General features: G+C 44.2%; 1 protein-coding gene across 1 annotated transcript in view; it reads left to right on the top strand.

Annotated features, from left to right (window-relative positions):
• PCM1 (pericentriolar material 1) overlaps positions 1 to 23143 on the top strand; it is a gene marked incomplete at its 5' end in the record, with an annotated part of 3258627 nt that overhangs the window by 2744711 nt on the left and 490773 nt on the right. The window contains one exon of the mRNA XM_044063494.1: positions 14114 to 14170. Within this exon, the coding sequence (XP_043919429.1) occupies positions 14114 to 14170 (57 nt within the window). The remainder of the gene's footprint in view (positions 1 to 14113; positions 14171 to 23143) is intronic.

Genomic DNA, 23143 nt, shown 5'->3' with positions numbered 1-23143 from the left:
GGTGTCTTCAGTACCCGAGGTCGCACCTTCACATCAACCAAAAGGAAATGCTAGCCGTGCAAAAGGCTATTATGACCTTCAAAGACCTACTGCATCCAGGCCAGCTGTTGATAAGGACAGACACCACCACAGTGATGTGGTACATAAACAAACAGGGGGAAACTCATTCATACCCCTTGTGCAGGCAAGCCATGACCCTATGGAACACAGCACTGGAATTGCAAATTCAACTACAGGCACAATTCCTGCCAGGGAAGGAAAACACGCTGGCAGACAACCTAAGCAGAAATATGACAGATCCACACGAATGGAAGTTGCATCCTCAAGTTTTCACAAAGATAACTCAGGCATGGGGACAGCCAGGCATAGATCTCTTTGCTACCCACAGAAATTGCCAGTTGAAAAATTTTGTTCAAGGACCTATCATCCACAGGCCTGGAAAGTGGACGCACTTTCCTTCAATTGGGCAACATTGACAGTCTATGCCTTCCCGCCTCTTCCTCTGCTGCCCAAAGTTCTATTAAAAGCCAGAGCAGAGGCGAAAATGATTCTCATTGCTCCAGACTGGCCAAGACAACACTGGTATCCGCTCCTGAAGAGCCTGACACATTCCCCACCATGGATCCTACCTCTAGTCCCTCCTCTGTTGTCCCAGCACAACTACAAAACCCTTCGCAGCCATCTCAAAACTCTAAATCTAGCTGCATGGATAATTCCTTGATTTCCCAACAGTTTCTCCTCTCCAAGGAGGTGCAGGATGTCATCTTGGATGTCATCTTGGAGGCCAGAAGACCTTCTACTAGAAAGGCCTACTCCGCCAAATGGAAACAATTTTGTGCCTGGAATCAAGAAAAGGGACAGAATCCTTGGGTAATAAATATACCTCAAATTTTACAGTACCTAGCTGAGATGTTAAACAATGGACTTACCTTCTCCTCCTCCAAGATCCACGCTTCAGCCATTTCTGCACAATACAACACAGATCCTCCTTTATTCTCTCATCCTCTCTTAAGGCACTTCCTCAGAGGGCAAAGAATATAAACCCCAACCAAAATGAGAGGTATGCCAAACCTGCCACAAAATCAAGAACAAGGTCAAGGGTTTTATTCCAGACTATTCCTGGGTACCAAGGAAAGACAAAGACTGGAGACCTATCTTAGACTTATCCATCCTAAACACATATCTACAGGTGCCAAAACCTCAAGGAGGCATACCTCGTCCCTATCATCATGACAAGATTGCAGAAGACAATTGATTTGCAGGTTGTGCCCATTACCAAACAATTTTGCATTGCCCTTTGGCTTATCTACTGCCCCAGAGTGTTTATGAAATGCCTGGAATAAAGGAGGATCTGTGTTGTATTGTGCAGAAATGGCTGAAGCGTGGATCTTGATGGAGGAGAAGGTAAGTCCATTGTTTAACATCTCAGCTAGGTACTGTAAAATTTGAGGTATATTTATTACCCAAGGATTCTTGTCCCTTTTCTTGGATAGACAAGCAAGGGCAAACTGTCTCAATACTTCAGAAAAATGGCAACTTACTCCAGGCTAACTGCAAGGAAAGTCCAGCAGGCTGTGGGATTCATGGCATCTTGCATCCTACTAATCCCATGTGCAAAGCTGCATATGAGGAAACTTCAATGGTACCTAAAAAACTTATGGTCTCAACACAGCCAAAGCTTGGAAGCAATTATACCACTCATTCCATGCCTCACAGGTCTTCCTTTCTGTGTACCTCAAGCAACTCAAATCATCACAACAGATGCCTCAGACTAGCACACATGACAGATCAGTGCATTCAGGGAAAATGGACCTGAAAAGAGAAGCACCTTCAAATCAACCAAAAGGAAATGCTAGCCGTGCAAAAGGCTATTATGACCTTCAAAGACCTACTGCATCCAGGCCAGCTGTTGATAAGGACAGACACCACCACAGTGATGTGGTACATAAAAAAACAGGGGGGAACTCATTCATACCCCCTGTGCAGGCAAGCCATGACCCTATGGAACACAGCACTGGAATTGCAAATTCAACTACAGGCACAATTCCTGCCAGGGAAGGAAAACACGCTGGCAGACAACCTAAGCAGAAATATGACAGATCCACACGAATGGAAGTTGCATCCTCAAGTTTTCACAAAGATAACTCGTGCATGGGTACAGCCAGACATAGATCTCTTTGCTACCCACAGAAATTGCCAGTTGAAAAAATTTTGTTCAAGGACCTATCATCCACAGGCCTGGAAAGTGGACTTTCCTTCAATTGGGCAACATTGACAGTCTATGCCTTCCCGCCTCTTCCTCTGCTGCCCAAAGTTCTATTAAAAGCCAGAGCAGAGAGGCCGAAAATGATTCTCATTGCTCCAGACTGGCCAAGACAACACTGGTATCCGCTCCTGAAGAGCCTGACACATTCCCCACCATGGATCCTACCTCTAGTCCCTCCTCTGTTGTCCCAGCACAACTACAAAACCCTTCACAGCCATCTCAAAACTCTAAATCTAGCTGCATGGATAATTCCTTGATTTCCCAACAGTTTCTCCTCTCCAAGGAGGTGCAGGATGTCATCTTGGAGGCCAGAAGACCTTCTACTAGAAAGGCCTACTCCGCCAAATGGAAACAATTTTGTGCCTGGAATCAAGAAAAGGGACAAGAATCCTTGGGTAATAAATATACCTCAAATTTTACAGTACCTAGCTGAGATGTTAAACAATGGATTTACCTTCTCCTCCATCAAGATCCACGCTTCAGCCATTTCTGCACAATACAACACAGATCCTCCTTTATTCTCTCATCCTCTCTTAAGACAGTTTCTCAGAGGGGCAAAGAATATAAAACCCACAAGGAAACCACCAGTCCCTGCTTGGGACCTCAACTTCGTATTGGAAAAGATGACCCTTCCTCCCTTCGACAGAGTTACAGTACTTGTCATGGAAAACAGCCTTTCTTCTGGCTATCACCTCAGCACGCTGGGTTTCGGAGCTACAGGCCCTCATGGCTGTGCAACCATTCATCATTTTCCATCAGGGCAGAGTTTCCTTACGAACCAACCCTACCTTTATGCCAAAGGGGTAGTATCCAGTGTAGCTTTGAATCAGACTATCCACTTACCTACCTTTTATCCTAATCCACAAAACAAAGGGGAAAGACTACTGCATTCCTTGGACATTCACAGACAACTTCATTACTATTTGGACAGGACAAAGCCATTCCGGAAATCTGAGCAACTCTTTGTGTCCTATGCTGCAGGTGCTCAGGGAAAGGCTATTTCCAAACAGACAATTTCAAAATGGATAGCCCACTGCATACACTTTTGTTACTCATTTCATGGAAAAACTGCGCCTGCATGCATCAGATCCCACTCCACCAGAGCCACAGCTACCTCTGCAGCCTTCCTCAGGGGGTCCCTACCAAGGACATTTTGGAAGCAGCCACCTGGATTTCAGTGCACATTTTCTCCAAGCACTATCACCTCCCACTATACTCAAAATCTAGAGCGGGCTTTGCCACAGCAGTCCTGCAGGGCATCCTAGCCCCTCCTAGTTCCACTTAGTGCCTACCACCCTTACTTAGCTTTGGAATTCTACCCATCTGTTATGACTGCAGCTGTATGCACGATGAACATAGTACAGCTGTTATGTGATCCTATCTCGCCTACATTCTGTACTGATGGGGTTCAGAGCCGATCCTCGGCTCCGACTTGGCACGCTATACTATAGAACGAAGTCTCTTATTGGCTGAGCTATCCTACATCCCAGGATGCACCACCACTGCTTCCCCAGATCTCGTTTGCCGCTTTACAGCAAAGACGTGGTCTCGGACTTGGTTGAGCTAAGTGTTTTTTTCTTCAAAGAATTTCTATCAGAAATTTTTGATCAATCTACCCAAAAGCTGTTTTAACAGCTATCGTTGTGTGACTGAGTTTTGGTGATTTTTTTTGTGGTAAATTTGTCTTTTATTTGAGGGAAAGGATCCCGTTTAAGTTAGAGGGGCCTTGCCCTCGCGCGTGATTGAAAATTTAGTGTTTTTTGTTGTACTGTGATTGTTGGACATGTATCCCGTTTTCAGTTAGAGGGGTCTTGTCCTTATTTACTTTCTTTAACAGAATTTTGGGAAAGTTAGTAGAGTTTGTCTGTCAGCATGTCGAAAAAGCACAGACCATCTGGGTTCAAGAAATGCTCTAAATGCAGCTACAAAATGTCCATAACGGACGATCACTCTTTGTGTGTATTGTTTAGGCCCTAAACATCTTCAGGAGTCATGCAGCGTTTGTCACGTTTTTTCCTCCCGAGTCCTCCAAGAGAGGAAAAACAAATTGATTCTAAAAGGGCTTATTACACCTTCTTTTGAGGAGGCTTTATCTTCCTCCGCTTCACCTTCGAAGAAAAAGAAATCGTTGGCTCTGACCAGCTCGTCGGAACCGACCACAAAGAAATCTCGGCAGGCTTCTCCATTGGTTCCACGGACTTCGGAGCCGAGGGCGGAACGGTCTGCCTCGATGCCTCCAGCCTCGACGCCTCCAGCCTCGACTCCTCTGGCGCGGGTCACCTTCATCGGCTCCACTGTCTTGGAGCCGATGAGAGTTCGCTCAGACTCTTCCTTCAGTGCAAGTCCACCCCAATGCAATGGTTGTGGAGTCACCCTCGGCACTGATATTTATTGAGACGATTCGGAGCCGGTCCCCCAGTCCTTCGGAACTGGTGGAGAAGTCGACTCGAGACCGTTCGATCTCTTCTCGGTCTTAGAGGATGTCGGATTCGGACATTGACAGGGTACTTCAAAGGCTGTTTCAGTCTCCAGTCTTCCAAAAGTTGGTTTCGGCTCCAGCCCATTCGGCTCCGGAGCCAATTGCCCACCCTGTGGTCTTGGTTCCTCCTCCAACAGCCTCGGCACCGTTGGAGTCGGTGCTGGTGGAGCCGATGGAGGTTTTCGGGTCGGCTCCGACCCTTACTCCAACCCCGACCTTCGGGTCGGAGTTCGGTACACGGACCTCTTCGGTCAGCCCCAGGGGTGACGTTTCGGGACTGATGTTTTCGGTTCCGAGCCTCCCTCTCGGTGCGTCAGCTGCGGGAGTACCGCCTACTGTTGTGGCCTCTGGGATCGGACCTTCCCAGGACTCTGCGGGTCCGGCCTTCAGGCCCATGAGGAGTGCTTTGGCCAAATCTTCCTTGGCCACCTCCACCGTCACACTGTCACCTTCCCTTGGCACGGAGACTGGTTCCTTTGTAGTCCCCCTGTCTCAAGACAGCGGAGCCCTGGGGCCTGAGGTCACCCCCATTGGGGTTTCCCCCCTTCCTGGAGGTCCTTCCGAAGCGTCTTCGGAGGAACCCCCAAGGAAGAGACAGTGCAAGAGGAAGCACGTCGACTCCCCCTGACGAGTCTCTCACCTTGGACACCGACCTCGATGATGCGGAAGGGTCCCCCAAGTCGTCCTCTGATGATGTCTCCTTTGCGGACATCTTAGAAATCCTGAAGCAACGAGGCGGCTGGCAGTCCAAACCCCCTTCTGCTGAGGAGTCGGTATTCCTCAAGGCCTCCGGGGCCCAGCCCTCCGCCTCCTGGGTGGCGCCGCCCTCCGATGAGCTTCTAGATTTGATCTCTCGTAGGGCATGGGAACACCAGATTCTGTGGAACCGGTGCCAGCTCGCCTAATAAATTTCTCAGCCCCGAAAAGGATTTTCTCCAAAGGTGTGGCTGTAGATGCCCTGGTGGTGGTGGCATCTGCTACCCAACAAGATGTGGCAGAGGCGTCACGTCCGTCCATCCTCCTAATAGAGTCCAGGAGCATGGATCCACCCTTACTTCAGCAGCCTTTACTTTAAGGTCTCTGAATTATCTGACGCACTTCACCAGACTTCAGAGGATCTGGTCAAGGAACTTTCAGATACCCTCTCTGGTAACCTACCTGAGCAGTTGGCCCAGGCGGTTAGCTCTCAGCTGGGCTACCTTATCATCATTATCGAACTTCGTCCATGAGGCTCATTTCGTATGCAGCCGAGGGGCGAGTAGAGCTGGAACAGGTGTTGCTCTCGGAGACAAGCCTGGTTCCGCCTGTGTCACTTTGCTGAAGCCTTCAAGTCTTCCTTTGCCGACGCTCCCTTGATGGGTCCTCTGTTTGAACCCAAGGTAAAGGACACCTTGACCGCTGTGAACAAGAAGGTAAGACCTTGACTGCCGTAGGCACGGTTTTCCACTCCTTCAGGCCTTATCCCAGGACTAGAAGAGGGAGAAAATTGTGGTTCCGGACCTCTCATGAGGCTTACTACTCACAGCAGGCGATCCCCTTCTAGAGGCAGAGGAGGGGAAATTTTTCAGGAAGACGCCGTCCAAAGGCGGAGGCCCCCGCAACACTGGAGACCGCGAGTCCTTTCGTGGCTCTTCAACCTTCCAGCATCCCTGAAGGATTGCCCGACTGTGCAGCTCCGGAGCCAGTCGGGGGTCGTTTTTCAAAGCACCTAAAGGCCTGGGAGAGTATCACTCAGGACCGATGGGTGCTCCGAATCATCGCCGGAGGTTATACCATCCCCTTTTCTCAACACCCCCCCCCCACACCATCCCGGAAAATCCCGGACCCACCACCCAGTCAACGGGATCTCGCAGCCATCGAAATCTCAAAGCTGCTTCAAAAAGGAGTCATCCAACCAGTCCCCGAAGGCCAGACCAGATTAGGGACTTACTCAAGATTCCTTTTGGTGCCAAAAAAGACCGGGGACTTGAGGCCCATTTTGGATCTCAGCAAACTAAACCGATCTGTCAAGAAGTCCAAGTTCCGGATGGTCACCTTACAATCCATTCTCCCGCTGCTGGAGAAGGGTGTTTGGATGTGCTCCATAGATCTCAAGAATGCCTATTATCACATCCTGATAGATCAGGCGTCCAGGAGACACTTGCGCTTCAGCCTGGGAGACGGTCATTTCCAGTTCCGTGCACTGCCCTTTGGTCTCACCACAGCCCCCAGGGTGTTCACCAAATGTTTGGCGGTGGTGACTGCTCACCTGAGAAGTCTAGGATTCCAGGTGTTTCCATACCTAGACGACTGGCTCCTAGCTGCCACCTCCAGGCGTCTACTCTTACAAAACCTAGCAGCCACTATATCTCTAGGCAACTCCCCTAGAATCACCTTCAATTGGGCAAAGTCTGTGTTGCTGCCATCTCAGCGCATACGGTTTATCGGAGTAGAGATAGACTCAAAGAAAATGCGGGTCTATCTTCCTACAGAGAGGATAGAAACATTACAGTCTCAAGTTCGAGCCTTGCTCCTCAAACGCCGAGCCCCAGCCAGGATGGTCCTACAACGGTTAGGTTCCATGTCGGCCACCGTTCTCCTAGTCCCCTTGGCAAGGTTACATATGAGGATTCTCCAGTGGCTCCTGTCAGTCCAGTGGTCTTATCAGGATCTCCCTCTGTCACCTCATTCTGATCACAGAGACGTGCAAACAAGACCTTCGTTGGTGGCTTCTTTCCTCCAATCTGGATCAGGGGCGACCCTTTGTTCCACCACCTCCAGTGGCCACTTTGACTATGGACACCTCCCAGACGGGGTGGGGGGGACATTACCTGGGAAGGTCAGTCCAAGGCAAGTGGCACTCAGACGAGAGTCTCCTCCACATCAACATACTGGAAATGAGGGTGGTGCTTCTATCACTGCAAGCACTACACAGTTACCTCCCTCAGGGCATGATTGCCATTCAGTCCGACAACATGTCAGTAGTCTGGTACCTGAACAAGCAGGGAGGGACCAGATCCTACTCCCTTTGCAGAGAGGCCATGAAGATATGGGATTGGGCGATTGCAACCAAACGTTCTCTGGTAGCAACACGCATTCCAGGGAGATCCAATGTGATAGCCGACAGACTGAGCAGATCTGTTCTCTCCCCTCACGAGTGGTCTCTGAAAGACAGAGTAGCAACTCAGATTTTCAGAAGATGGGGAACTTCTTGTTGCGACCTATTCGCAACCCCCCTCAATACGAAATGCCAACAGTTCTTCTCTCACCCCAGTTCCGGGGGAGATTTCCAAGGATGCCTTAGTCCAAGCTTGGCCCACCGGCCTGCTATACGCCTTTCCACCGGTTCCCCTTCTTCCCAAGGTGATCCAGAAGGCGATTCGCTTGGAGAGCAAGATGATTTTAGTTGCCCCATACTGGCCTAGTCAAGTCTGGTTTCCCTTTCTTCGGAAATATGCATTGGACGGTCCATGGTTCTTGGACCAAGTTCCGGACCTCTTGACCCATCAGTCGGGAGACCATCATCAGTGCGTCCACTCCTTGAGGTTAAGAGCTTGGCTCCTCCTCTTCCGACCTTAGTCAGGAACCATGCTTTGGATCCGGAAGTCATACATATCTTGTCCTCTGCCCACAAGACTTCTACTAAGAAAGCGATATAACAGCAAATGGAAGAGATTTGCTATTTGGGCTAACTCTGGGGATTAGATCCCATAACTGTCTTGGTATCAGAAGTTCTGAAGTTTTTAGCTTCTCTGTTTAATCAAGGTTCTAAGGTCTCTACCATTAAGGTTCAGTTGGCAGCTATTTCCAATTTTCATGAGAGCATAGAACCACCTTTGATGAGCAACAAGTTGTGTAAAGCATTCATGAAAGGTGCTGGGCTGCTTCGGCCCCCGATATCTCATCCCGCTCCACCGTGGGACCTTAATGTGGTGTTAGGTGCTTTGACCTCTTCCCCCTTCGAACCGGCAGCAACTTGTGACTTGAAATTTCTTTCTTGGAAGACTGCTTTCTTAGTTGCAATTACATCAGCCAGAAGAGTTTCGGAACTTCAAGCCCTATGTGTCAAACCACCATACCTGGTTTTTCACAAGGATAGAGTATCCCTCAGACCGAATCCATCCTTTGTTCCTAAGGTTTGTTCTAGTTTTTGTCTGCAACAGTCATTGGAACTTCCAGTTTTCTTCCCAAAGTACTCAGAGCGGAATACATCTTTCACACCTTAGATGTTCATAGGCAATTGCGCTTCTATTTGGATAGGACGCACCAAACACGGAAAACAGATCAGTTTGTGTTCTTTTCGGACAATAAATTGGGCAAAGCCGTCACGAAAGTCACTATTGCCAAGTGGATCAGAGACTGTATCAGTCATACTTACTTCATTTCTAATAAAGAGCTTACATCTACTGTAAAAGCTCATTCTACCAGGGCTATGGCTACTTCGGCAGCTTTTCATTCTAAGCTTGCCATTAGTGACATTTGCGCTGCGGCTACGTGGTCTTCTCACACCTTCATTTCTCATTACAAATTGGACGTGGCATCTCGGGGGCAAGCTTCCTTCAGTTCCACAGTTCTCAGGAGTGTTTTCCAGTGAGCCACCCAGGAATCAGGTGCTAGGGACGCTGTCCCATCAGTACAGAATGTAGGCGAGATAGGATCACATAACATCTTTTAGTTATGTACTTACCATAACTTTAGATGTTTGGGATCCATCTCGCCTACATTCCTAATAACCCACCCTCCTTCCCCCTGCCTTGGAGATCAGAAGAGACCGGACGGTTCGGGTTCAGCCGTTTCATCTTGAAACACCTGGCAATATTATATCAACAGTCTATGTGTGTGTGCATGTGTGCGGACAAACAAGATCTGGGGAAGCAGTGGTGGTGCATCCTGGGATGTAGGACAGCTCAGCCAATAAGAGACTTCGTTCTATAGTATAGCGTGCCAAGTCTGAGCCGAGGATCGGCTCCGAACCTCATCAGTACAGAATGTAGGCGAGATGGATCCCAAACATCTAAAGTTATGGTAAGTACATAACTAAAAGTTTTGTACCTACCATAAATATAGATGTTCGAGTGCTCATACAGCTGCAGTCAAGGTTTCCCTCCCTCCATCCCCTCTTAGGACAGGCTTTATGACAAACACTTTTCATGTAACCTTTTTGGGGTATTCTTTTATGGTGTATTTGCTTGCGACTACTGTTTTTGATTTATCAACATTGCATCTTTGCATAACATTATGTTTGCCTTCCTTCTGGGGCAAGAAAAACTGAAGAAAATGGCGTTGGCTGCCTCTTTTATACCCCTGCCGCACTGACGTCAGGGAAGAAGCGACGACAACCGACGCCGGACCTAGACTTTGGAATTCGGCCGACCGAGGACCCGCCTGATGGCAGGATAGCCCATCTGTTATGACTGCAGCTGTATGAGCACTCGAACATCTACATTTATGGTAGGTACAAAACTGTACTTTCCTGTGATCTTGGAAGACAGCCCTTCTGGTGGCTGTCACTTCAGCTAGGAGGGTCTCAGAACTGTAAGATCTCATATTACTCCTACTTGCATGACCTTTTACAAGGACAGGGTCTCTCAGAATGAATCACTTCTTACCCTAGATTGCATCTGAGTCGGTCCTAAATCAATGTGTTCAGCTTCCGGTATTCTTTGTCATCTATCGGAGTATGTCCTTCATACATTGGATGTTCACCAACAGCTACGGTTCTACTTGCATAGGACTAAAGATTTTCATAAGTCAGAGCAGCTTTTTGTGGCTTTTTCTGCTAACAGACGTGGCCTTCCAGTCTCTAAGGTCACTATTTCTAAATGACTATCTAGCTGCATTTCTATAGTCTACAATCTTAACCACCTGGAGGTTCTAGGTCATGTCAAGGCTCATTCTACTAGGTCTGTGGTGACTTCTTCAGCCTTTGTAGTCAGGCTTTCTATTGATGACATCTGTGCTGCTGCCACTTGGGCTAATCCTCGCACCTTTATATCCCATTCTAGAAGTAGGGCTTCTTTTGGCTCCACAGTGCTCTGGCATGTCCTTCCTTGAGGCCTCCCATGATGTTTGGTAGCTGGGGACTCTGACCTTATGGTAATGAATGAAGACATGCATAACATCAGATAAAGAGTTGTGTACTTACCATAATTTGGCATCTGTGTTATCCTGCGTCTTCATTCATCACATTTCCCACCTGCCATCCCTCTACTGGTTTGATTGTGGAGGAAGTTGGAGTGGTTTCCTTCCACCTTGGTAGGAGTAGCCTTTGGGATTATGTTAGCAAACTTAGTCTTGAGATTAGAAGGCAGTAGGGCATTGTGGGAGAGGGAGGAGCCAGAACCTTGGATCCATCTGTTGAATGTTGCCGGCTTGGATCCAGTATCAAATCCAAGACCGTATGGTGATGAATGAAGACATAGAATAACACAGATGCCAAGTTATGGTAAGTACGTAACTCTTTTTTTAAAAGGTACACTTGCTTCTTTGTCATTTTAAAAAGTAGTTCCATTGTGTAGCTGCTGTCATGTTTTAAAGTGCTTTTAAGTGTGTATTTTCTGTCAAAAAAGTAACCTTTGTGGGCTGGTAGTTTTACCGACTTTTGCTTCTTGTCTTCCCAGGGAAAGAGGCATAGTTTTTGGCTTGACCATAGACTTGTCTACCAGTCCCGCACTCTGTCCTCCTTCCAGCCACAAAAAGAAAAAGTTAAGCAAACAGCCTTAGCCACCACAGCGGGTTAGCAGTTTGCCTCCGCCACAGGTGGGTGACTCTGGTGTGGTCATTTGTTGTACTTCAGACCTTTCATCTTTTATCCCAGATCCCTCTAGTGTAGTACCTACAGCCACATTATCTGCAGCTGTTAGAGTTCCCTTAGTGGGCAAGGAAGAGCCATGCTTGTTGGTCCCTGGAGATTGAAAAGGGAACGTTTCCCCTGTTGTGTCAGAATGCTGTGCCCAACCCTGGGTAAGCAGTTGCTGCCATTAGTAGCCCGGTTGGCCCTATTTTTCCCTGTAAAAAAAAAAATAGAAAATCAAGCACGTATCTACTCCTCCTCAAATTTCTTTGGATAGAAGTAGTTTACGGGTACTGGCTCAGGGTTTAATGTAGGCTATTGATCGTTCTGTGAAGTAGTTTCTGGTAAAAAAGAGGGATTCCTGTTTTCCTGAAGAGATTCAAGATTCTGAACCTGAATAGGAATATGCTAGGATGGAGTCGGGTTTTGTTCTCAAATTTTTGATTCAGACTATGAGGAAAGCTCAGTTTTTAATTCTCCCTGTGGGGGGTTCTCTTTCACTGAGGCTGTTGCTAGATTGTCACAGTGTTTTCAGTAAGTTTCTCAGTCCCTCAAATGCTGTCAGTTGTTACAGAAGGATTTTCTAGAGCCTACACCCATTACTGTTGTCTGCTTTAGAAGATGTGTCTTACTGCCTGCAGTTTTCCTTCTAGGCATTGATCTATCCCTAAAAAATCAGGTAGGATGTATGAAGCTCTGTGTGTTAAATTTTTGTACTCTTCCCAAACCTGATCCAGCAGCTGTAGCCTTAGTTGATTCCAGTGCTGCTAAACACTTCGTTAATTCCAGTTCCACTCTCTCCAATAAGGGTGAGAAAATTATTGATAGGTATGGGGAGAGTGTACACTTCTGCAGCCTTGATTTTTCAGAATTTTGAATTGTAAGGCTTGTATGTTGGTTTGTTTTGACAAATTGTAAAATTATGAGAAACATTTATCTACAATTTCTTGTGAAGAAAAGTCTGCTTTAAATAACTTGGTTTCTTCTATTGCAGTGGTACTCATTGTTTAAAGTGTGTGTGTATGATTCTGTTGATGCTTCTTCCAGGGCTACGGCCACTAGTACTGTTTTCAGGAAGTTTGCTTGACTGCATTCTCAGAACCTAAAATTAGATTTTAAATTCTCCCTTAGACAGGTGTTTGGCCCCTCTGCTGCAGAGGTGATCAAAAAGTGTAATGAAAGACATCATTTGATCCAGGGAATCTCCCAAGGTTTTTCAGCCTGCCTTTTCAAATTGTCCAAATGATTTTCTTTCCTGTCCTCCGATTTTGGCAGCAAAAAAAGAGTAAACCGCCTCAACAGAATTCAAGTAAATAAATGTTTAAGAAGAAATGGCAAGGGGGTACCAAAAAAAAAGTCTCAAACATCTTAAACCAAGGGCAAGTCCAACAAGTCTAAATGACTGTTTGAGACCTTGTGAACACCTGCCACCCTGGCCACTTTTCTGTTTCAGAAAGGCTGAATCTCAGTTTTTCTATCTCTAGCAACAGACTGTTTCAGATAAAAGGGTTCTGAAAATCATTCATCAAGGGTTACAGTGGGGGGAAATTTCTCGTTTCCAGGGGGTCATTCCTCATAATGCAGGTCCGACACATTTGTTTCCACCTGTTCATCACATCAAGAAGGCCAGTCAGCTATTTGTTTTCTGTAATGGTAAGATAAAAGGAGAACCAATGTCAAACCATTCACTATCAAATAGTTGTCTTATGTTATTTCCTTCCACTGTTTTCACAATAAGTCACTTACAAGCAGGGCCAGATCTCACTATACAAGGGCTTGGATTCCTTTGGCTTTTTATTAAGGGGTGGACACTAGAAATGTTCTAGAGGCAGCAACATGGTCCTTTGTGCATTCTTTCACCAAACATTACAAATGGGATTTCTTTTCCAAGTACAGAATAGGTTTTACTAGTACCATTCACTAGGGGCTCCTAGATTCATAGATTCCTTCCTTCTTCCCAGACAATTCTAAGCTCTGTTAATCCACACATTAATCTTAGGCTACTTCAACAGTGATCTAATGTACATAATACAGTTGTGTAAATAATTTTTCCATAAAGGTAGATGTTCTAATAGATCCCTGTTGTGGTAGCCATCATCCCCTTTGTTCTGGATTACGTATATTGTCATGGTGTCAATATGGATATATGTACTAATTGTGTATATTTACATACACACGTGTGTGTGTGTGTATATATATATATATATATATATATGTGTGTGTGTGTGTGTGTAAACATACACAAGGAGTATATACATATGTTTACTTGGGTCTATGTTAGATGATCAACTTTTCGGAAACTCGAAAAAAATATTGAAAGACCATATGATCGAGTTTCCAAAAACTCAAATAGCAAAAAAAACAAATCTATCTTTTTTTATGTTTTTCAGGGGGGCAAATCTGTGTTCATTAGAGATATAGGTGCCACACCAGGGATGAATTTCTGGTTACATTGCTAACAATTGCCATCTCTTAAAGATATACTGTTACAGTAAGTGCATTACATAGCTGTACTTTCTGTTTTTTGTTGTGGGCTGTGTATACATTAGTGCATATTTCTGTACTGTATGCTTCTAAGGTTATAACTTTATTTTAGGAGAAGTGTAAAGAAGATTTTTCTCCATCTACAGAGGCGCTTGAAGATGAAGATAAAGTAAGTCTAAACATTCCTCAAAATATTAACTTTTGTCAAGTTTAGATATTTATTTTATTCCTTTAGGAGACTAGTCTTTGTGACTGTCTAAGCTTAAATAGGTATTGAAGTCAGTAAAAGTGGACATTTTGTTTATATTGTATTTCTTAATAGTGTGATTGTGGAAACCTTTGAGTACAAAGGTTGGAGACTTTCATATGTTCTTTTTTGCTCAGATGTCAGTACTTTATTTAATTTTTTTTTTTTTTTTTTAATTGCTGTCAGCCCTGTGGGTACAGTTCCACATGCTGATCATAATTGCTACTGGAAATGGATTCTACTTTTCTGTCAAGATTTACTATTGCATTTCATTTTAGTGGTTTCTTATTTCATAGTTGACCTTGCTGGCTTGTTTTGCCTTATAAAAATGGATCAACATGTTGTCTTTAGGCACAAGTACAGCATTGATTGTAGAGTAATTTTAAACCATGTATTAACTTTTAGGTGGATTCTGCAGTTGATCATCAAACTCTAAGGTTTTATTCCTTCAGATATCTACTTTGCATATATATAATTTTGGATTACATCGCTATGCTGCTTGCTGATCCCTTTCATTCCCCCATCACTCTGGTGAGGGTCAGCTGGGAGGAGCCATCATTTAAGCAACCTTCACGGGTGGTTTATGATTTTTTTTCTTCTTTTGCAGCCACAATGTCCCATGCACACTTTGGTAGCACAGGGAGGGATGTGCTGTGAGTATGACTGTGATGAATGTCCCCACACACACACTTTTGCAAAGAATGCTTCCTTCAAGTGACCAAATCCTTTTCACATGCATACACAGCATAGGAGATGGTTTCTCTGGTCTACACCAAGGGAATTGTACCTACCCAGTATGCCACATAGTGCTGTGCCGTATACTTCATCATGAAACTGTTGCACACCTTCATGCACAATTGGATACTCATCCTCTGATTAGTTTTTTAATGTTTATATATGTATTCCCTGGTGATCTGTTCCCTTTACCTATTTCTAAACTGAGGTAATCTCATCAGTAAAGTTTAAGAAGACTCCACTGGCTGTTGAACCTGCCAGGCTGCCCAGCAGTTCCCATCATTTTGTTGAACTTTTCATGGCTTGTTCAAATCTTTATAGGAGGTAGCGAATCAGGTGGTAAAGAACACGCGACAGTAGAGTCTGCCACGCAATACAAGACTGCCATACATGTTGTTTGATTGAAAAGGACTATATTGCGTGCTCCAAGTGCATAGCCCCCTCCCCACCCAAAAAAAAGTGAATGAAGTAGAGGTTTGCCATTGTGTGATGTAAGCTATTAGAGGCCTTCTTTCAACTTATCTTTTTCTGTCTGTGACAGAGACTGAGGGGGAAGAGATCCTTCGCTCTGAAATTTAAAATGCACATGGATGTAGAGATGTTCAACACTAGATCATTGCAGCAGTATTCTTAAGCTGTATTGGTCCTACTCCCTGCCACTGGTCCACTTTTCAAAGCTCAAGGGGACCCTCTCCATGTTCTGTCAGGACTTGAGAGGAAGAAGATATGTCCTTTGCGCCTGTAGGGATACCCTGCATGGGTAAGGGAGAACCACTCTTGTAGGTCTCTTGGAAGGTGCAAGTGTTTTGCTTAATAGCCAGTTTAAGGAGCCTAAGTCCCAGGAGAGTATGCCTGGCTTGGTTCAGTCCTTTTCCATCTAAAGACAGTTCACTTTGATACTAATTGTCCTTTTCTGAAGCGTTAAAGCTTGGGCTACTGCACAGTGATGTAATGTGGGTGTATATGTATAAAACAAAAGGTAAAAACCGTGGATTGGACATGGAAAGTTGCTGGTATTTGCTAGGGAGTTAGTTTCTCCTTTTCTGCTCCCATTTCCTTTGCTATGATGAAAAGGAAAATGGTTTCGATTTTTTCTGACAGTGAAATTCAGTCAGAGGAGCAGGATTTGAAGGGTGAATTTTGTGCTTCAGAATTTTTTCTAAACCTGAAGATCCTGATTGTGAGATCAGTTGCTTCAGATTCCCCTTCAAACGACTTTGCTTGTTGTGAAACTATATAAAATGAAAGTTTTGTTTAGTGGCATCAAAATGAAATCTCCATTGCTCATCAAATATGGTATGATTTGTTACAGTAAAAAATTCCCCAGTTAACAATCGTTCCCTTTTTTTTACTCTGCTGTTGAGAATGTTTTTCTCGCAGCTTGTCGTTTACCTGACAGTCAAGCACCAGCCCCTGTGAAGTCTGATAGGTTAAACAGAGTACCTCAGGTTTTCAAATACTGGTTTGCAAACCCTAAAGCTGACCCTGCATTGATTTCCCTGTCCAAAAATGCTTTTGCTAGAGAAATTTTTGGGAAGAAAGTGTACTCTTCTGCAGCTTTAACATTAAGAGTTTTAAACCACCAGGTTCGTATGTTAAGTTTTTACTTCAGTCTTTTGAGAACTTGCAGATGTTAACTGCTAACCACTCCTCTTCTAAAGTGAAAAATTGAGTGTCTGTTTAGTATCTACTTCTCATGTAAGTCAACATGCCTTAAAGTATTCTTGTGATTCTGCAGATAATCATTCTAGGGCTGCTGCTGCTTCTGCATCAGTCATGAGAACATTTGCTTGATTATAGTCTGAAACTCTTCCAAATCTTCCTGAAGGTTATAACTAAAGTTGTAAGATTCCCCCATACAAGGAATTTCTTTTTGGCCGTTCTGCAGCTGCAGTGTGTAAGAGGTTTGAGAGAGGAAAGTTTATGTAAGGGTAATTTAAATTTTCCAGGCTTCCTTTTTACAGGCAAATAAAATTTTTCCTTACACCTTCACTCCCTTTGTCATTAAGCAACACGGTGCCTAAAAACAGAATTTTAAGAAGAATGGCGTGGAGGTTCCAAGGAAAAGCCTATCAAAACCAAAGATAGTCCAAAATGCCAGATTGGCTATTGGCCTTTTTAAGTTCCGCCTTCACTCCATGGCAGTGTTTCCTTTTCCCTGCATCTTCATCTTCCCACAGTGGCACCACATTGTTGCAGACAGGTTATGAAAATCATTCAGCAGAGGCACACTTGGCAGTGGGAGTCCCTCCATGTCCTGTAACCCAAATTTCCCTGTTTCCATCTTTTCTAGTGCAAATGTTACAGGGAGTTATAGTACCTGTTCCTGCAGACCAAAGAGGCAAAGGATTTTATTAAAGAATGTTTCTGATGCCAGAGAGAGAGGAGATTTAGAGGCCTGTTCTAGACTGGTCTGTTCTCAATCTTTTTAAAAGGTTCAAAATTTCAGAATATTCTTAAATCCCTGTTATTTCTGGTTCACTTACTAGCTTTCATGATGAAGCCAGATTTGAAAGATGTGTACCATCACATTCCCTTTGACAAGCACTTAAAACATATTTTAAGATTTTCTTCATCTGAGTGTCTGTTTCTAGTAATTGTTTACAATAGACTCAAAGGCATTTGTATTTTTTTTTATTTGGATGATTGCCTTTTATTTGCAGATTTGTTTTACAATTGAGTCATTAAAAAATGTTGAGAATCTTTTTGCTCATTGTAGCAGAGTATGTGAACCAAGACAGATCCTCATAAACAGAAACTTCACCCTGGGTTCTTCCAAGAATTGATCCAACTGTGGGGAACACTGTTAGATCTGGTTGCCTTCTCTTAAAACAGGCAAGTGAAGAAATTCTTTTCCAGGATTCTTTTCAAACAGGCCTTGAAGACAAATGTCCTGTCATTCCCATGGACTGAAATGTTAGTCTCTGTCTTTCCACTATTTCTACTTATATTCAGGGTTCTTAAGATTCAGAAGGATTCCCCAAAGATTGTGATGGTTAACCTCCTTTTGGCTTAGGCAGCAATGGTTCTTCCCTCTTCTGAAATTGGCCGGTGCCAGTTACTCCCCACAAACTATTTATTCATGTAAGACCAGGCTTGTTTGATACAGTGCAACTTTAAAACTCCTCATTTGATTGCCTGTATGGTAGAGTCTTGATATTTTAGGTACCTTTTTTCTGAAGATGTGCAACAGGTATTGAAGAAAGCTAAAAAAAAAACTACTACTAGAAAATCATATATGTGCAGATGGAAAAGGTTTTGTAGTTGGTGCTATTCAAAGAACTATTTGCGTGTTAAGACGCAGCTGCCTCTTCTTTATTTATCGTCATCATTATTATTTGTATGACTTATTGTCCTCTAGCCTTTCTTTCTCTAATAAGACTAATGTGTCCGCCATCTCTGCTTGCTGCCTTTGGAATCCTCCCTGTGTAGTCATCCACAAGTGAACAGGTTTTGAAAGTGGCTTTACATATCTGACCACCTAGAAAACAGATGTCTCCTTGTTTGGATCTGAACTTTCTGTTGGAAAAGCTTACTCCTTTTCCACTTGACCCAACTCATCAGGCTGAGTTGAGGTTCTGAGCATGGAAGATTGTTTTACTTTCCTTACTTCAGCTAGGAGAGTATCTGAGTGACAAATTTTTATAGTGAGTCCATCCTACTTCATTTTACACAAAGCCATGGTTTCTTAAGGTAGTCTGTGTTTGCTTTCATCCATTTATTAATTTTCAATTCATATTTTCCTGATACCAAGAACTGGGTGTCCACAGGCAACTCAAACTACCAAGACAAAACCCATTCCTTTATTAAAGCTGATTAGCCATTTCTCTTCTATGGCGAAGAGAGAAAAGGACAACTAGTATCAAAGTGAACTGTCTTTAGATGGTTGTCTTATGCTATTTATTTTTATTATTCTCTCCATAGTAAGCCACTTCTGTCCATGGTTGGGGGCCATTCCATTAGGGCTTTGCCTTTGGTGGCTTTCTGGAAAGAGGTGGACTCTCTAGGTATTCTAGAGGCAGCATCTTGAACCTGTGTACATACTTTTACATAACTCTTCCATGTTTAGAACAGGCTTTGCTAGGACTATTCTCCAGGAGTTTCTGTATTATAATTTCTCCTCCCTTATTAACTTGTTAATCTGCATTAAGGCTTGGGCTACTGCACAGTGATGTAATGTGGGTGTATATGTATAATGCCATATATATCTGTACATAGTATCCATTTTTGCTTGTTTCCTAGCATTTTTATTTCAGCGCTGTTTTTCTTGTTTTTGGGAGCAAAAATGCTCTGAGCTTGAGCTGTTTTATTTATATGGAACTCTTCTCAAGCGCCTTGACAGTGTGAGTAGAAGGCATACTTTTGCTTTGAAAAGCTGCCTGGTCACAGTGGAATAGGACCTGTATAGCTTAGTTTAACTGCAGCAGTGCTCTAATAGAACATCTACTGTTAGGGTAAGTTTACTTACATAATTGTACTTTTTCTTGGCTGGCTCCACATAGGACGGGGCCATCTTTTGTTGTGAATTTGTGGTTAGTGAGAGCTGCCTTTTGATTGGTCTGCTCTTCCTTGTGTTTCGCCACTGAAAAGGCTCAAATTTTGCCCCCCCCCCCCCCAGTATTTCCATTAAAGTATTCTTCAGGGAGTTTTTAAAATATACCAACTTGTTACAGTCTAAAAAAAAAAATCCCATTTACCCTTTTCCTCCTTCACACCTCCAGCATTTGCCATGTACCTGAGGGGGGAAAAACTCTGAAGTCTGCTTTGGGGTATGGAATACTTATGCAAACACTTCCATGCAAAAATCTCAAACCTTCTGGAGTTTTGTAGCATACTTAGGAGCCTTAAAATTTCTTCTTATTGTTACTATATAAATTGCCTTTCCATTCTCTTTTCCCAAACTTTTATAATCTCCTCTGATGTTTCTTTTAGTTATCTTGCAGTATTGTATATGCCCTGCTAATTATCTCTTTTTAACGGTGACTTCTGTTCTAAACTCAACTAAAAACTCTTTCAGAACCGATCAGTTACTTGGCACAACCCTATCTTTTTCTCTGTGCCTGTATTCTGATATCAGTCCCTGAAAGGGAAGGTAATCTGTAATCTGCATTCTGTATTTCTGTTTAGCCTCATCTCACTTTTGCCTTCCTTCAGAAGTTATTTGCTCTCAGTGCTTTTGGATCCTTCAATAACTTCCTCCAGTAAATTCCAGCCCCCTCTTGCCTATTTGACAAATCCCTAAATGCAAAACCCACTACTGGTAAAAGCTGCTTTCTATATTAGGATGCTTTAAGCTGCTTTGAATGTAGTATTCTGTATGGTGTTCTCCTTAGGGACTTATATTTTAAGTCATTGTCTGTCTGTTTTTTGAACTCCCTGAAACTGATGGCACCAACTGATAGTACTTTTAGAGATCAGCACGCACCGGCATTGCTACTCGTGGCCAGGCCTGGATGCATCTCTGTGACTGTGAGGAGAGCTTCAAGACAGGATTTATAAATATCTCTTTCAATGGTTTTACATTCTTTGGAACCAAGGGTAAGGAAACTCTCACCAGAAGTGAACAAGAAGGCAAAACATTCTCTGCCCTGGTAATTGATTTTTCCACACCCCCTCAAAAGGACTTTTTCCTGGAACCAAAAGGGTGGAAAAAAGTTGTGCTGCTGCAAGTTCCAAGGTTTAGCGCAGGACACATCTGGCAAGCAACATATGCCCCCACCACCACCACAGGGCAGAGGAAGAAACAGCTTTAACAGACACTGCCCCTGTGGCAGAGGTTATCTGCAAAGTCAAGGATTTCTAGGTCCTTTTACCAAGAAACCCTTCCAGTGCTTCTGAACGGTTGCTTGACTGATGCACTCTGGAAGCAGTCAGTGGAGCTATTTTCTCTGCACCCTCAAGCCTGGTTAGCCTTTACATGTGATTCTTGACTGTAGAACATTTTAACCAGAGGCTACATTATTCCCTTTGATTCTTATCTGCCAAACAAAAGGAAGCTATCCAATCCAGCCAATTATTAGAAGGAAGCAGCTACAGAGATTCCAAAGCTGTTAGAAAAGTGAGTCATCCAGAATGCCCAACCAAGCCAGCAAGGATTTGGAGTATATTCAAGATTTTTTTGGCTCCGAAAAAGACCAGAGACGTTAGTCACCTCAAACAGTTTGTAAAACAGATGAAATTCTAGGTGATCATGTTTCAGTCCATTCTGCCTCCCTTGAGGAAAGACAACTGGATGTGCTTAGTAGACCTTCAGGACACCTGCTATCACATCAAAGTAGGTGGTCCAGAAGGTTCCTCCACCGTCTGCTGGGAGCCAGTCACTTCCAGATGTCCTGACTGAAGTCCTTGTTGCAATATTCCTGAAATATGGGTTTTCACCACTGACGTCTGCACAGGGTGCCAAGCTTAACCTTCCCAAGGTCACATGTCTGACACATGACCTCAGCTCATGTGCTTTGGGATATAAAGATGGATGTACAAGCATGGATCCCCATGTTGTTTCACTGCCAGCCAGAACTCAAGTTGTGGGTCCATCTGACTGATCACCATTTGGTCATTGGTACCTTTGCTTCAGTCATTTATCCAGGTAAGTGCCCCCATCAGGGAACCTTCCTTTTTACTTATGCTCTTGTTGACAGTTGTTAGATGTTAGCTGGGAAGAGTAAAGTGTAGGCAGATTCCGTACAAGGACTTGCATGCCAGTTGTTTTTGCCCAAGCCCAGAATACGATCACAAATCTCACTTAATCTGCCAGTCATTCCTTTCCAAAACCCTTAGGTAGAGACCTTCCATTCTCAACACCTTTGTAGAGACTCTGGGTTTTAAATGCTTGGCCCAGTACAAGATGGTCGAGTCTACACCCTGTGATGTTCCTTTGCTGCCAGAAAAAAAAAGCTAAACTCTAGACTATTTCTGTTAGCAGCATTCTCCAGGACAACTCTTTTCCAATAAAGGGGACGCAGTCTCTGATTTCTGCTATTGAGAAAGCTTCCTTTGGGGAGACTGTACAGAACATGATGAAATCCTTTGAATGGCAATCCACTCAAATCTCTGATGTTCAGAAGAGGTATTACAGCCTCTTGGAGATGGGTACCACTGCAGAATGATCACACAGAAAAGGCATGCCTTCTCCCCCAGGAGAAACTTCACAGTCTGTCTGACTTTTTACAAAATCTCTCCACAACTCATTGCACAGCAAGGCAGATGCTACAAACTTTGGGGTTCATGGCAGCCACCATCCGTATACTTCTCTGGCTAGACATCCCATGAAGAAAATCCAGTTCTACATGAAATCTGTGTGGTCCCAGGACTGTCACCCCTTGGACACCTTGATTACCCCCTCCCTTGTCTCAAAAAGAAGCTACTTTGGTGGAAGGGACAGGTCATCCTCAACCCAGGATTCTCATTCACATCACCTCCTCCTCTTCAACAGATTCACTCACAGGCCTCAGACGTTGACAGGATCATATCGAGTGCAGGGAAAATGGCAGCCTCAGTTCCTGAGGAACATATCAGTCTAAAGGAAATTAGGGCTGATGTTCATCGTGTTACACTGCTGCAGTCATTACACTTGGGTTATCCTGCCATCAGGTGGTCCCGCAGTCGGCCTGAGTTCCAAAGTCTTGGTTCGGTGTCTGTTGCTGTCGCTTCTTCCCTGACATCAGTGCGCCAGGGGTATATAAGATGCATCCAACGCCATTTTCTTCAGTCTGTCTTGCCGCGCAGTGCCCGAAGCAAAAGCAGTTCGCAAGTGCGCCATTTTCTTCAGCCTGTCTTGCCACGCGGTGCCCGAAGCAAAAGCAGTTCGCAAGTGCCGGTCGGCCGACTCCTGAGATTTTCGAAGTCGAATTTCAGACCCTAAGTCTTCAATAAAGCTAAGTACCCTGTTGGGGAAACTTTTTTCTTGCCTCAGATCAATGTCAGAAAAAGTTAATAATTGTATTTCTTGTGGGAAGCAAATACCTCATAAGGACTTCCACTCTTACTGTATTCCATGCCTAGGCCCCGATCACGACGTCACTAGTTGTCGGTTTTGTGCTAGAGTTAACAAACGCACTATAAAAAGATGTTTTGATTTTGCTTTGCACTACTTTGGCCGAAGGTTCAATTATACGATGCCGTCGGATCAGCCGACATCCTCAATACTGAAAAAACTCAAAG

Source organism: Protopterus annectens, chromosome 2.part1, assembly GCF_019279795.1.
Source record: "Protopterus annectens isolate FY-2018-M chromosome 2.part1, PAN1.0, whole genome shotgun sequence".
NCBI classification, from domain to species: Eukaryota; Metazoa; Chordata; order Ceratodontiformes; family Protopteridae; genus Protopterus; species Protopterus annectens.
The sequence above is the reverse complement of the archived record's forward strand: the minus strand, read 5'-3'. Positions and strand labels throughout refer to the sequence as shown.